Source organism: Anas acuta, chromosome 9 (genome assembly GCF_963932015.1).
Source record: "Anas acuta chromosome 9, bAnaAcu1.1, whole genome shotgun sequence".
In the NCBI taxonomy this organism is placed as follows: domain Eukaryota; kingdom Metazoa; phylum Chordata; class Aves; order Anseriformes; family Anatidae; genus Anas; species Anas acuta.
This window is the reverse complement of record NC_088987.1, coordinates 994976-1010543: the sequence shown is the minus strand read 5'-3', so window position 1 is coordinate 1010543 and position 15568 is coordinate 994976. Positions and strand designations below refer to the sequence as shown.

The window sequence follows — 15568 nt, the reverse complement described above, 5'->3', positions numbered from 1 at the left end:
AAAAACACAATAGCACAATTAAGTCTTAAGAATATTTCTTTGGGTTCTCTCTGAAAGGATGGGCCTCTAATATTCAAATTAAAAAAAAAAAAAGCCAAGCTGGAAACATTTCTGATAACATTACAGACCTCATATTTAAAAGGCATCTAAAGAACTTGTTTTCTCTGAAGAGATGTAAATCTGGCTCCAGGAAATGTTGACTAAAGGCTTCTAAAGGCTACGACTGAAATAAATGCCTTGTGTTTCAAAGCTTTTCAGCAGGAGGAGACAGAAAAGCAGAACACATAGCCTGAACTGCTGCACAGCTGACAGCCCCCAAAAGCAGAAAATAGTCAAGAAAATGTAGGATTACTACAAACAAACCAACCCCTACTGTCTCATCATGTATATGCAATATGTGTCTGTATTGGGGTGGATGGGGCTTTGGGCAACCTGGGCTGGCGGGAGGTGTCCCCTGTGGCAGGGGGATGGAACTGGATGATCTTCCAACCCAAACCCTTCTGTGATTTTATGATTCATGGAAAACCCCAGCTGGATCTCATCTGGCTACATTCACTGAGGTATGTCCTGAAGGAAATTTTGGAGCAAATTACCATGGCAGGTAATTCTACAGTGCTGCTATTAAAAAACAAAACAAACAAAACAAAAACTAAGAAAAGAAAAAAAAAAACACCGCCTTTTTTTCCCCCTATTAAAGGACATACCTCAAGAAATGCAGGTATCTAATAGCGGGCTAGGTCAGGCTATTCTTTTCAACACCTCTCATTCATTGTGACATAGCCCCTGTAAGTAAGGAAAGAGGGGAAAGCAGATAAAGAGGACAAAAGGTGCAAAAAAGAAACAGAGAGGGACAGAGACAGAAAGGGACAGAGAGAAAAGATAACTGTATCAGTTACTGCTGCTGGTTTCTGTATTGTTGATAGCACGGATGCTCCTACTTCATTTCAGTGTGAAAGACATACATTAGTTACACCAGGTGCACACTACTCATGTTCAGAATTGTTGACAGGATTAGTTACAACTCAAGGGCACTGCAAAAAGTTGTTTTATCTGCCACCTCCTACCCTCTGTGAATGCAAGTGTAATTTTACACCTTCCCAGTCCAGCACAGAACAGGGTTGCTTCTGTCTACTACTGAGTAGCCATGAGCCAGGCTACACCCGCTGCAGTGAGCGTACCCAGGAACCACTCCAGCAAGACCTGCAGGTGTTGGCAGGAGACATGCAGCAGGGATCTGTGCACATCAGCAAGAGACAGGTTTCATTTCTTTATTCTCCCTTGAGAAGACAGCATGCTTCACCCTAGGACAGGAAGCAGTGTGTTCAACTTGCCTCCTTACGAACAAATACTGAGTATTAAATCAGGCGTGTGTGACAAAACAAAAAGTTAACAATAGAAAAAGTTATCAACAAAAAAAGAACGCGTTACTTCAAAAAAGTACCTCTTGTCTTTTTCTTTCTTCCTGGCTGATTGTTTCCAATAACCCATTCTTTTTCACCTAAAAAAAATAATAATTTTTAACACATTTTGTAGAAAACATATAAAGTAAACAAAACCAAACATGGAGAACTATTAAAACACTTCACAAAGAAACAACAATTTCAGTACTGAACTAAAAATTCAGATAAAGAATCCATCCACTTCTGAAGACAACGAACCATGAGAAATAAATTTTTAAACAGCTGGATGTTTATAGTATTTATCCAAAGAACAAAAAAGTCATTAAGAATTACTACAGCAACAGCTCTCACAGCTGAATCACTGATGTCCTGCACAGCCTTCCTGGATTTCACACACACATTGAAGCATGAAAATTGTTTTTTCCTTTTAAGACAGATGTCTTGATTGATACACATTTATCATAAGGTTTATTTTCTGGTTTGCCTGAAACATCTTAGCATCTTCATTTGTGGAACAAACACACCTAAAGGTCTTTCAGGCAGGTAGTTTGTTGACCAAGAATTATTCTGGAGAAGCTCCATCTTTACGCTAAAGGGATATGCAAAGTCCTAAGTAAATACCTCTGTGTTTTTACCATCCCCAGCCCTACAATGATATTTCTGCTCCCTCTGCATCCTACAGCCAAATCAGCCAAGATGTTTGCCCCAGCTCCCCACACAGGACCGTCACAAACACCAGCCTGAGCTGCACACCCTGCCGCTCGAGGCCAGGTGCTCGGCTACCGCACACCACGCCACAGACTTGCTAAGTTCATCTCCTCCCAGGGTGATTCATCCCTTCCCAGGGTGAATCGAGGGCATCATGCCATTTAGCAGAACATTAAAAAGCACAGGAGGGTGAACAACAGGGGAGGACTGGCTCTGTGCATTTCCTAGAGGACCGATTGATCAGCACAAGACACCAACCAGGCGGTGGGGAAGAGGCCAGGACACAGCACCACGCGCAGAGCAGCAGCGTGGCACAGGACAGGGAACTCAGGCACTCATCAGACTTAACAGATGCTCTTCCATTCTCCCGTTTCCCTTTTGGATTTCTCCAAAAGCTCCTGACGTACTATCATCAACAGCTGCTTCTTCTTCCTCCGCTCGCTCCTTGGATTTTAAAGGATATATGATTTGTAATTTTATTCTTGCATACCAGCCACCACAAACCTGGATAGCAGGCTCAGCAGTAAGATGGCATAACATTAAGGGTGCTGCACTCCAGTTTGCAGGCACGTTGCTTGGTAATACACACTTACAAAGACAATGTAAATATCCCAATGTATTTGAGCAATTGCTCTTTTGAATATGTTACAGGTTCCCATGCTCACCACGAGCATACACTTCTGAATACCAAGCCAGAACTAGTTAGCTGACTTTCTGCTAAACTACCTTTCAGTCAACAGCCTGAAAGCTTTAAAGCACTCATGAGGAAATAAAATGTCTTTTTTGGATGCCATGGAGGACTTTTCTAAAAATATGCTGACACAGGAAATACCTATGAAGATATCCAAGAGATTACAAAGCTTCCTGTTAATATAGCAATTGTAAATTTCCAGTGAGAACAATGTGGCAACTGCTAAATTTATGTTCCAAAAACATAAGCTGTGTTTGTGATTATCATCTAGTCATACATGTGTGCATGCATTCAAGGTGCACGTATAAGTTAGTTGTAGAAGCAAATGGCTCTAGTTTATGCACTGAATTAACTGCAAAGCTTCCAAAAAGGAGGAGGCCCAAATACAGAGACTGCTTCTGGAATACTCTAAGAAAAAAAAATCAATTCCTATTTTTAAAGTGCCCAAAGTGTATTAGCTGAAAGACTAAAAAAAAAAAAATCATATTTGTGATGCTATGCCATCAACAATGACTTAATATAAGCTAAGAAGATAGCAAGAAAAAAAAAAAAAAAAAAAAACTCAGAGGGACAACACTCCAGCTACTACTGCTGTCTCCCCATCAGGCTGGACAGCTTTCTTCCAGAGGCTCAGACATGACTGATTCAACTATGGCAAGGAGGAGGAGGAAATGATGAAAAGAATGAGGGGTTAACTCTGCAGTTACTTACAAGAACTTCCTCTGAAATAAATAGCTACACAGAGGGGAAAAAAGAACTTACAAGAAATATTTTAGAAATATGCTGGAGTGGCTACACCATAAACCAAAATGAACATAAGCCTTTTGACACTGAAGGTCAAGGGAGCCCTGAAGATCCTTGACAGTAAAAACACATAGTTTTGTTTGATACCACAGAGGAGAAGCAGCCGTGGAAAGGTCACAGAGCGGCTCAGAAAAGCAACCTGCAGCAGCTTTTTGAGCGGCAGAGAAAAATCTCCATCATACTTGTTGCACACCAGAGAAAAAAGATCAGAAAATGAAATATGATGAGTATTTGTGAGAACCTGAGCAGCATGGGCAGTCAAATGAAAAGCAAACATGCTCCATACTCTCCGGGCTCAGAGGTAAGGATCTGGCAGGACAGGCATTTACATTCCCAGTCCAGGCAGACGTGGTGGAAGCCCCCAGAGCAGCCTGTGGACATACGCAAAACCTGAGCAGCCACAGCCTGGGACAGCTGATCCCAAGCTACATCCCTTCCAGCCCGAGCCTGTTGCTCTCTGCATGTGAAGTACACACCGTTATTATCCCGAACAGACTGCTGCATTTTTTGGGAAATAAATACATTTAACCTGACACACAAGGTAGTACCAGTGCATTTGATCTGCAGTGAATTCCAACAACACACTGCAAGAAGCTTTTGGAATATACTTTGTAAATACTGTTTATCCTTCCCAAATTAAATTTTTAAATGAACAGATGAAAGCTGGAAGGTGCAGAGACAGCAGGTAAGCTGGCCCTTAAACTGGTCACCTGCTCAGCCCCTGCCTGCTGCCCGATCTGCCGCAGGAACCCAAATAGGAAGAGGGGTCAAGAGAGCGATTTGAAAGGAACCGGGTGTAAACACCACCCTACTTCAGAGTCCTTAAATGTTCTCTGAACAGCTCAGTTTTACTTTCACAGGTGTCTGCATGCTGCAAGAGGTGAGGAACAGCTTTTTTAACATAGTCTAAAGGCTTTGACAACTCCATACACGAAGGCTTCACAACCCCTCACCCCCTCCAGTAGCAAGCCTAGTCAGAGCTGCACCAGCTGTCAGGCCTGGGCTGCCCAAGGAACCACCCGCAGAGATGGGGGAGTCGCTCTCTTGTCCTTCCCCCCGATTTCCTAGCGTATTCACTGCTAACAAGTACCATAAACCCACCATGCTTCTTCCCTACCACACGCTGAAACCCAGCACTTGGACATTCCCCAGCAGCCTCCTGCCACAATTCAGCACCCACGTTTAACACGCGATGACAACACATAACTTTTCCAGAGAGTTGTAAACAGAGACGCCGGGAGCTCTGCAGGTTCCCACACTATTTTCACAGTGCACTACCTTTTCCCATATACTTCCCACTTCGAGCCTTGTAAATCAAGTAAGGACACTAAACAAGTTTGCCACATTCGAAATGGGAAAGAACAAGTCTGGTTCGTGTAACCGTAAGCATGACACACCAATGGTCCTCTGACTGAGCCAGTCTGTGTACTGCTTTGGTCTCAAGACTAATTAGTGTTTTCACAATTATTATTATTACTGAATATCATTCTTTCCAGCTCTTGAGTATTTAACTGCTAGTTTGCCTAGAAGGCAGAAGAATACTAATTTGACTTCATAAGAAACAAACTTTTTTGTAGTATTAAGCAAAATTAACTGTATTTCAAATACTCAATTTGTTGAAAGAAAATTCAAAGCAAGTATTTTTAAAACCACTTTGTTTTGGCTTCTTTATAGTTATTGAATCAATGAGGTATTCATATTTCAATACCTTGAACTGTCAACATCTCTCAGACAGCTCTGCTAAACAGTCTAAATAGCCTGCAGAGCTTATTCAGCATTAGTTACTCGTTTATTAGGGTATACACAGCTAATGGCCCCAGCTGTCAAATACTTTAGGTGATCATGTGGTATGATAGCAATCCTTTCCTATGTCATATATAGAGATGAGAGGTTCTACATTCTACAGGTTACAAAAAATAAGTTTATGGCTATCCCCAGAAACCACAGAAATGATCAAAAGATAAAATTAACCATAGAAACACAGAATTTTTACTCTTTGGTCTCAAAAATATGCATACTAGGAAAGCCTGCAGAATTATCACTTAGTATCATTGATTTTCCAGCTTAGCAGCAGGGATGCTAGCAAGATCACAGTAATGATTAAAAGAGCTCAATGCTACTTTGTTTAACAATGCTAAGAAAAACCCGCTGCATGTGCTAAATAGGCTTTGCTAACAAAAGCAGAATGCTACCATCTGAATAGCTTTTTTAAATGCTTTCCATTACATATATGCAGTCAATGAATTTAGAGTTGGCTTGTAGCAACTGCGAGCATTTCAGCAGAAACTTGTTTGTAACTAATTAAAGCCTTTAACAGGATTCACATTTTTAGTGAATTATGGTGTTTTCTTACTTGTTTTTTTGTTTGTTTTGTTGTTGGTTTTTTTTTTTAAAAAAAAAGAATTGCTAAATTTGTGTCTTAGCAAGCAATGCAATTGAGAAAGTTCATTTTATAGTCTTGTTTGTAAAACAAAGACCAATAACTGATCAGGACTTTCATGTTGTTCTTGTAAGATTGCTACTTAAGGTTTGATCCCTACCACTCCCAACTTGTTGAAAGGAACCATAAAGCACATATTCCACTTCAAGTTTACATGCTGTTAGAAGTTAAATCTACTTTTTAAGGCTTTCTGGTGGTGGCTCATTCAGAACAGCCCGATGCAGTGATACACATTAGCCTAAGTCCTAGCTTTTCTAGGACCTGCACTGGCATGGCTGCCACCACTATCAGGCATGGCCTAAGCCACCATTTCTGGGGACTGTGGAAAGTAGAAAGGCTTATACTGAACATGCAAACAAAAGAGGTGTGCTTGATTATTCCATCCCGCACATATTAAAAAAAAAAAAAATGTATCTTAAAGGCTAAGATTATGAAATGCAAAGGAATTTGGGTTTCAAAGTTCAATTTAATTTCACTGTAAACTACATTGACATTTTTTCTTGTTAATTTCAACTCAGATCCTCTAACCAGTCTGCTGCCTGGCCACATGAGCCTACAAACACTTGTGCCAGCAAATGAAAATGGGAGATGTCAGGGAACCAGGGAAAACGATTCTGGCAGGAACATGAGTCTACACCTACTAAAACTGATGGAGAAAACATGACTTATGCATTTTTAAGCTGCTGGAGTTACTTTACACAAAACCCCAGTAAAAGCTAAACTGAGAGCCCAAGATTTTGATTGGTAACATTTGAGCAGTTGCAAATCTGTTGCTAAAAGAATATCCAGAATACCTTGTGTTGGTAAGAGAACCACCTTGTATTTTGCAAGGGGAAAAAAAGAAGAAAAACTCCAGCTGAATATTCCAGTAGCAAGTAAAAAGACTTGTTTCAGTACAGTCTCAGACACTGTTTGGCTGGCTGTGCAATGACTTAATACTCACAACTGACAGCTGACTCCACGTTGATCTCAGGGGCTTATAGTGAAAAACAACCTTTTCATCTGATTTCTGCTCTCGGGGCTCAGACTCTTCATCAGAATCTATATCCAGCGCTTTTTCTTTATAGTTCTGATATAACACATTGTTTTCTATAAAACAACAACAGCATGTCATTAATTGCTAGAAAGTTAGCTTAGTTGCTTTCAAAAAAAAAAATAAGTAACATTTAAACAATGAAAGAAACGAAAACGTCAATGTGCTGTTCACAAACTCCAAAAGACAAAGATAGTATCTTATTTAGGATGGACAATGGTGCAGTACAGTAACAATGGATCACTGTACCACTACCAAAAAAGATCCACACTGACTGAATTAAAGAACAGATGTGTCCTTTGTCAAGAAAAAACAGACAACAATTTTTTCTTCCTTGGTTTGCTGTACAATGTTTCATAATTAGCCAGCAATTTAAGAACGGAACAAGCGTGTCAGTAGAGCAGTCACTAATCCGGAGGTCTGGCTATTTTAATCGGAAGGACCATTGTAAGTCCAATACACGTCTACTTTTATTGCCAGCTTTAAAGCCTCTCTTCGCACTTCACTAAGTGAACAGAATAGCCCAAACTTCAGAAATCTCAAGTCAGAACTATTCAAAACAGAAACTTCAAAGTTTGCTTGAATAAGCATGGGGCCTATGAATCTGAAAATGAAACGTGCTTTTCACCTGTTCCAGTACTGCCAGCATTAAGTCCGTTACAACAATGGCAGAGACAGAGATGTGAAGCGTTCCCTTCCCATTTCTCATGAGGGTGAACCTGCCATCACACATCTATGGACTTACTGCCAGGCAAGTGTTTTTTTTGTGCTGAATTACTGGGAAAAGCAGCGAACTTGACAAAGCTCTGAATTAATGAATAGCATGAAAGGGCGGATACATGGGCAGTGTTCCTCTGACACCTGAACTTGAAGGCTAGGTAGCAAGAAAAGTAAAGGATTAAGGAGTCAAGGAATTCACTCCAGCGGTCCCAGCATTTTTGCTTATGACAAAGAGGGAGAAAAAGCTGCATTAACCATGAACTTTGAGAGAAACAGTTCAGGGATCTGCTGCAGGGGATGACCCTCAACCTCTACGCTGATCCACAAAAGCTGTCTCACACCTGGCAGGAGTCACAGGAAACAGGCAGGAAGACAGTCCCAACCGGAGGGCAAGCCTTACCTATGTAATTCCATAGAGCCGTAAGGGCTGAGATAGACACATCAACCAATTCTTTTAAGAGGAACAGGAGTCTAATTTGAGAAGATACCCTTCAAGCAAAAGCATGTTTGTAACCTGCCATTCCATATTCATCAAAATATTCATTGAAATATATCCAGTGCCAAAACTATGGTTCCATATTATAATCAATTCAAGTACCTAAAAACAAGGTACTTAGTCTTTGACCCAATATTAAAGAATTGTGCAAAATGGTATTTAAGTTCACTTCTCTTGTGATTGAGCATCCCATCAAGTCTGTACAGAAAAGGGCTTACCTTCCCCATCAAATGTCCCTTGTCCTTTCAGCGTTTTCTTCTAACAAATTTAAGAGGAAAGAGATATACACATTAAAAGAAGAAAGCAAAATAATCAACAATAACAACAACTTCCACTTTATTCCAAATTAAAGGCCCTAATCTATAAACCTTTTATGTTGGAGAAGTATTTGTGGAAACAACTGTTTCATCAGAGAAACTGAAAAGCTACCACAGATTTTTCTATGCATATGTTGTTTATATATTTGTCCTGAATGTTTTATTGTTTTTATGCTTTCAAAAGCATAACACATACTAACTTTACAAGAGCTCAGCGAACTTGTAACTCATTTCACTGTCTCTGGGCTTTGCTGCAAGGCTCTAAGGTGATCTGAGGGGATCTGAGTAGCTGTCTAAAGCATTCCACACACTCTGCAAAGAACAACCACATTAGGCATTTTGTAAATGAATGTTTACAAAATGAGCAAGACAAACCTTTGAAATGCAACAGTTGTTTTGGTGCAACAATCTGGGTCTATGTAGTCAATTTCAAAAGTGCTACTGGCAGAAAGATTTTTGTGTGTAAAGACAGGGCAATATCACAGCAGCCTACTTTAAACAGCTTCTTGCTGTTACTGATAAAAGTCTACTACCAAAACAATTCCAAAAAAGCTCCTTTCTCAGTAGTTCACAATTTGATCTATTGCTATTTCACCACTTGTCCCATTTTCACAAAAACTTCTGTAATTTTTAGTTTGGCTAAAAACTGTCAAAAAGCTGATAATTATTTTAACAGGTACAGCATTAGCCCTTTGCCTGGAGTACTTTATAACACATTTCCAAAACACTCTTCGGAAATTTACCAGGATGTTTACAAAAAAGTAACTTGCAGGTGTTGGAATTAAGCCACAAAAAAAGATAATCAAAGTGGCTTTGTCAATTTAAAAACCACACTCTGATTTTTTTTTAAGTACTTTTACAGTAATGTCTCAGCCAGCGTAGGGTGTAAGTTTATTTTTCTGTCAGTCCATTTTCTCTTACAGCCAGGACATAATAAACTCAATTTGACTCTTTTTTTTTTTTTTTCCTGTTTCTACTTTCTGGGGAACAGGTTTTATAATATCAATTTGATTGTGAAACTAAACCTAAACGTGCTGGGGAATCCAGCAGGAAATGCAAGCGTGAGGCTGCTATTACCACATTTTTGAGCTGCCTAGATTTCAACAGAACTGTGTCCCTGAGGTCTCTGCCACTTCACTTTGGAAGCACCACTCCTATAAGTCATCTGTGGGACTCGTCAATGACTGCAAAAAGGCTGTTGCTAGCAAAAAAAAAAAAAAAAAAAAAAAAAAAGGACAAAGGACTAAAAACAAGCACTTATGGACAACTAGAGATTGCACCCTGTTCTAGCATGCAGTCTACAACACTCAAAGCGATCCGTCACTCACTGCTCAGCACAACTTACCTTTGTCCTCCCCAAGCTTGAGAATTTCTCTTTATCTTCAACCACCGCTTTAAGGATGGGCTGCGACATCCTGTTCTTTTTCTTGAAGTTGGACGAGCTGTCGAAGTCGATGCCGCTCACTACGGCCCTGCGGTACGAGGTGGAGCGCAAGCCGCGTCTCAGCGCCCCCGGGCTGTCCACGTCCCCCTCGGCCTCCTCCTCGGCGTCGGCTACCAGGGGCACGCTGAGGCTCTCCACCATGCTGCGGACCTTGAGCACCCTCCTGTTGGCCTCCGCATTGTGGCCGCCGCTTTTGCTCGTCACCTTGATGTCGGACGCCAAGCTCTTGGGGATGATCTGCTGCGTGCCCACTTTGAGCGCGGCGGGGCTGTTGGTGCTCAGGACGACGGCTGGCTGCTCCGGGAGCTGCCCCTCGGGGGCCGGGCCCTGAGGAGTTAAGTCTTGCTCCGGGGAAATCGCCCGGGAGACGGCGGCGGGCCCCGCTGGCACTTGCTCGGGGTTCTTATAAGGCTGCCCGTGCTGCCCGCCGCTCGGGGGGCGCTCATTTCCAGCGGCCGGGAGCTGCGGGCCGGGGCTCGCTGCGCTCCGCTGCCGGGGGCTGGGAGCCCTCCGGGACCCCCGAGCCGGCTGCCGGCCCTGCAGGGCGGCCGTGCCGTTCTCCGCGAGCCCGAGGGGGCCGGCGGGGCCCGGCGACGGGAGGCGAGGGGGCTGCTCGGGGCAGCCGGGGGGCCGCAGGGTCCCGTTGGGCGCCGGGGCCGGCTCGGAGCCGAAGCAGGGGGGCGCCGTCCGTGGCGGGCGGGTGCAGATGGTTTCAGCGGGCTGGGTGACGGTGAAGGCGCACCTGTCCTCCACCGGGAAGTCGGTGACGAGCACCCCGCTGGGGCTCTGGTACGACTGCGGCCGCGGCTTGCCCCGGCCGTGCTGCCGCGGCGTCGCCCTCCTCTTCCACAGCGGCGCCGCGCTGCTGCCGCCCAGCTCGGCCTCGCTGCCCCCGTCCATCGCCGGCTCCGGCTCCTCGCCGCCGCCTCCAGGAGGAAGCAGCCCCGCGGCTCGGCTCGGCTCAGCGCACCGCCACAACCCCGCACGGCGGGCGCCGGGCCAGCGGAGGAGGGGACGGCCCGGCACGGGCAGGAGCTGCCCCGGCTCGCCCGCACCCCCGGGGCCGCGCTCCCCGCCGCCGGGCTCCGCTCCCACCTGCGAGCGCCCCGCTGCCGCCCCGGTCCCCCCCCACACCCCCCCTCGGCGGCTTCACCTCATCGCGGCGCCCCCCCCGGCCTTTGGAGGTGGTGGTGGTGGAGGGGGGGGGGTTACGGCGGCCGCCTCCCGCCCCACCTGCGGCTCGGTCCCGGCCTTTCCGCAGCCCTTTGCGGGCTGTCCCGGCTCGGCTCGGCCCCGCCGCGCGGCTCCTCCCCTGCCCTCCGCCCTCGGGCCTGCGCCCAGCAGGTACCGGCGGCTCCCCGGGAGCTCACCGCAGGGCCCCGGGGGGCCTCACCGTGAATAAACGGCGTCGCACCTCACCAAAACACGAATTAATTCACCATGGTGTTAATATAAATAGGGGTGTCCCCTGGGCTGCCAGGTCCACAGAGTTCAGTGGGGAGAGGGCAGCACCCAGACCAGTTGGGATGGGTGGCAGGGCTGGCCAGCCCGCAGGTGCTCCAGGCCTTTCCTCAAAGCTTATTACTTGTGGTAATCCTGCGAGGAATGCACCAGGACTCATCTCTCGTGCTGTGGGCAGCCCTGGTGTCACCCTGCCACCCCCTCGGCCCCCGGGGGACACCAGATTTTCGCCTGGCCGCTCCTGCCACAGCTTCACTGGGTGCTCAGGTGCTGGGCAAAGCTGGGAGCAGCTTTCTGGTACGAAAATGGGAAATGAACAGTGAAATTTACTGGCAGTTCTGGCAAATGACAGCAAAACCTGTGCTAATAGGTAACTTAGAAGAACCAAGTGGGATTTAAGAAGAAAAGCTGTGCACGTGCTTTGTGTGGGGGCAGCGTGTGCTCGGCCCCTCGCCTGCAGGCAGGACCCTGATAAGGCCCCAAGGTCAGGACACCCACGGGTTGTGGGGAGCACCCAGGACACGGTGCTGACTGCCCCAGCACCGCTCTGACCAGGGCAGGAGGCTCGGGGCAGGCAGGGTCCCAGCTGGCAATCTGTTTTACAAGCTATCACGTCACAGTATGCAGAGCATTCAGCACAAGAGTTTATTTAGTTCCAGGATTACTTGTCAAAATAACAATTTAGGATTGTTGCTTTCCTAGCCTTAAACCTCAAAACTGCGTTACTTGTTGGGCTTCCCTCAGACGCAGGGAAGCTGGAATCCAGGTCTGATTTCCATCCCTGTGCAATGCATCTGGCCAGGGACGGCAGAACAGAAATACCCTGAATACCTGAGGATGCTTGGATCCTGGCCTGGGATAGTCTCCAACCCAGAGTGTTGGAGGTGGGAAAATCAGGCACTGAAGAACGTGTGGTGCATACCTATGGCTGTTCATCTTGGCCTTCACCCTCAGCCTTTCTGCCACCCACAGCTGTGAGGCACTCCGGCCATTTACATCCCACTGAGCTCCAGGAAACAGCCAAGTAGCTCAGGCCAGCGGATGCTTTGTTACGCTGAGCACCTTTCCTCCCACCTGGCTGCCGGGGCTGCCATCACCTCCAAGATGCAAACTTGATTTCTCCCCAGATTTCAGCCTAAAAAAAGTAGCACACAAAGCTTTCATGTGGAGACCTGGGCCTATGGCCGATCTGTTTTACAGCACACAACAGAAACACCGCATGGTGAACGCTTTGCTGGCGGAGCTCTGCCACCCAGCAACCACCTTGGGGCTTTCTTTAGGGCCCCAGGCTCAGGGGTTTGTAGCAGGGAGTCCTGGGGCCATGGGGAGAGGGATGCAGGGACGGGTGTGCTACGCAGCTGTGGCACAGACGGTCCCTGTACGGGCGCACAAATTTTCCAATGCCAGTCAGCAAAACCACTTGCTTATTTAAAGATGGGCACCTGCTTGAGTTCCTGGCTGTACTTCAAGGGAGAAAAGCCAAAAGAAAAAAATAAATTGTTAGAATTTCAATTGCTCTTTTCTCCAGACTTCAAGAGTTCGTGTATCAATGAATTGGAAAAAAAAAATAGAGTAGATTAAAATTGCTTTATTACTCATCCAACGACATGTACACATGCATGAACTTTAGATAAATAAATTCTTCTGCCAGAAAAAAATCCAGGAAAAACAAAATAATTAGTAAGAATAAAATGAAGCAAAGCACATTAAGATTAAAACTGACAAATGTTTTGTCTCACTAATGAGAGAAACCTTCAAATTGCCACACCAACTTCAAACAACCAAAGCACACACGGAAAAGCCACGGGCATAACCTAAAATGCTAGTTCAGTTGTCACTTAGGATTTCACAGCCTTATGTGGTAATTATAAAGAAAACTCACACAGAGAATTCTTTCTAAAATTATCTCTTAACTTTCCACATGAAATTGCCAAGAAATTGGATACAGTTGCAGCATATTACTTAACTCATAAATCCTAATTATTAATAATTGAGGTAATCAGCTTTTACAAGATTATTCTGTCACACATACTTATTAACTATGATGCACTTACAAGAATAATTTTTGCTTCTGAATGGCCACCTCAGCGTTCGATTTCATACCCTGGATAAAAGAAATACGACTCACAATAAAATTAAAGTTGTAATAGAAGTAGAACCAACTATATAATTTAAGAGAAGAAGGAAATTGAAATGTAGTTATTAACACCTCATACAAAGTAAAGTCTCAGTGTAAAATCAGTAAGGTGCTTTTCTAGCTGAGAAAAATCTGAAATGAACTAAATAGAGGCAGGGAGAGTGTGCCTGTCTGTAGGGCTGGTTACAGACAAGGCTCAGCTGTTTGCCAAGCGTAAAACCCCAAACATTGCACACAGGGAAGAAATCTGCTAGTACAGCTTTCATCCCTGTCTTCACAGCAATCAGGTTACCCCAGTCAGTGACCTTGAACACTCACTAGTGAAAAATAAGTCAATCCTCTGTTTCCTAGCTAGTGCAAATGACCTAAAAGCTGATGTAATGAATCTGCAGCAAACCAGAAAGCATTTCTGTACCTGCCTGCCACTAAACATGCCAATATCGCCCTTGCTACCCAGAAGACTGTTTATCATAGCTACTACCGGGCAGACAATTAAAAGGCATGCACAGATCTGTTCAGTGGCGAATGCGGTTATTCCCTGAAAATCCACCAAGAAAAATGAGGGATTATTCATCTTTCCCCACATTCAAATCAAGAGCATACTTTTCTCAGCCTGATAACCTCTTCCACAAACCTCAGTGCACCGGTAACCGAGTAAACTGGGATGGCTCGTGCATATGGGAGATCAGACCGGAGAGACTCCGGGTCTCTCTTCATGCTCAGCACTACACATGTACCTCTATGCTGGAAGTTTCAAATATATTCAAAAGTTTTACCATGCTTAGCGCTTTTACAAGGCCGGCCTTGTGCTACCAAACCACAAAGCAAATGCACAGAACTGCTGTCATATTATTCTTACTCCTTATCTTCTTCTGGTACCACGTGCAGATGATTAGCTTCTTACGCATTAACAGCTTTTTCATGTTATCCCAATGGAATTTTAGAGCTGTGGAAGAGCAATCACTGCATTTATCTCAACCGTTATTTACTTCTCTAACAAGTACATAAGATGAACTAAAAGGTTTAAAATCCAAATGAATTACACTGATTTATATGAACTGAATCTCCTAAGCATTAACTCTTCCAGAAAGTTACAATGTGCAATGTGACAGAAGAGGAAGAAAAATAATTGGGCATTATTTATGTTAAGTTTCAAAAAGCTTTCATATACATTGCCGAGCTCTTGTATGTTGGGGGTCTCTAGTTCTTCAGCTTTGCAGACAACCTGGAGATATTCAGGAAAATTCTCTAGAAGTATCTTTATATAAAGGGACTTACATTGTTTGCTGCACCAATGCTTCTTAATCCATACTTTCATCAGTCCCCTCTCTCTCCCAGTTGTTTTGAGGACATAGGGAGATATGAAACAAGAACCAGCGCCCATGGAAACTGACTGCAGCAGAAATAAACGCTGTAAATTTGCTGTGAGTTACACAGCTTCAAAATTGTCCTTTTTCAAAGCCAGGTCCCATGCGCTGCACTGGCAGCTATGAGATATCAATATAAATATTCTCTTTAAGCTCTTTTCATGACTTCAGGCAGTCTGTTTACAGTTACTTGGAAAAGAGCCAACTGTTCTCAGAAGATTAGTGCCAGTCTCCATCTCGTAATTAGCATGCATGAATGAATAAGACTCTCACTGTCTCCCAGAGCCCTGCCACGACAACAGGAGCGACAGAGGTCACCCCAAACTGAAGCGCAGACCAGATGCAAGAGTGCTGCAGCCAGGCCACTGGCAGAATGCTTCTGCTACTGCTTCCTGCGCTCTGGCAGGGCCACGAACTTCAAGGGAGCGGTGCCAGTGCGAGCAGGAGATCTGTGCTGAGGAGGACACTCGTTCCCCACCGCCACAGGCAATCGCAGAGCACCGCCAGCCCCAGCACCCAGCAGGGACGCAGCCTCGCTCCTCTCCCCGCC

General features: G+C 44.9%; 1 protein-coding gene across 1 annotated transcript in view; it reads right to left on the bottom strand.

The window, feature by feature from the left end:
• ARHGEF26 (Rho guanine nucleotide exchange factor 26) overlaps positions 1-11470 on the bottom strand; it is a 47293-nt gene extending 35823 nt beyond the window's left edge. Inside the window, exons 1-4 of the mRNA XM_068692894.1 lie at positions 9955-11470; positions 8511-8550; positions 6987-7132; positions 1442-1498 (exon numbers count right to left, since the gene is read on the bottom strand). Coding sequence (XP_068548995.1) covers positions 1442-1498; positions 6987-7132; positions 8511-8550; positions 9955-10953 — 1242 coding nt within the window. The 5' untranslated portion in view covers positions 10954-11470. The remainder of the gene's footprint in view (positions 1-1441; positions 1499-6986; positions 7133-8510; positions 8551-9954) is intronic.
• Positions 11471-15568: the final 4098 nt, after the last annotated feature.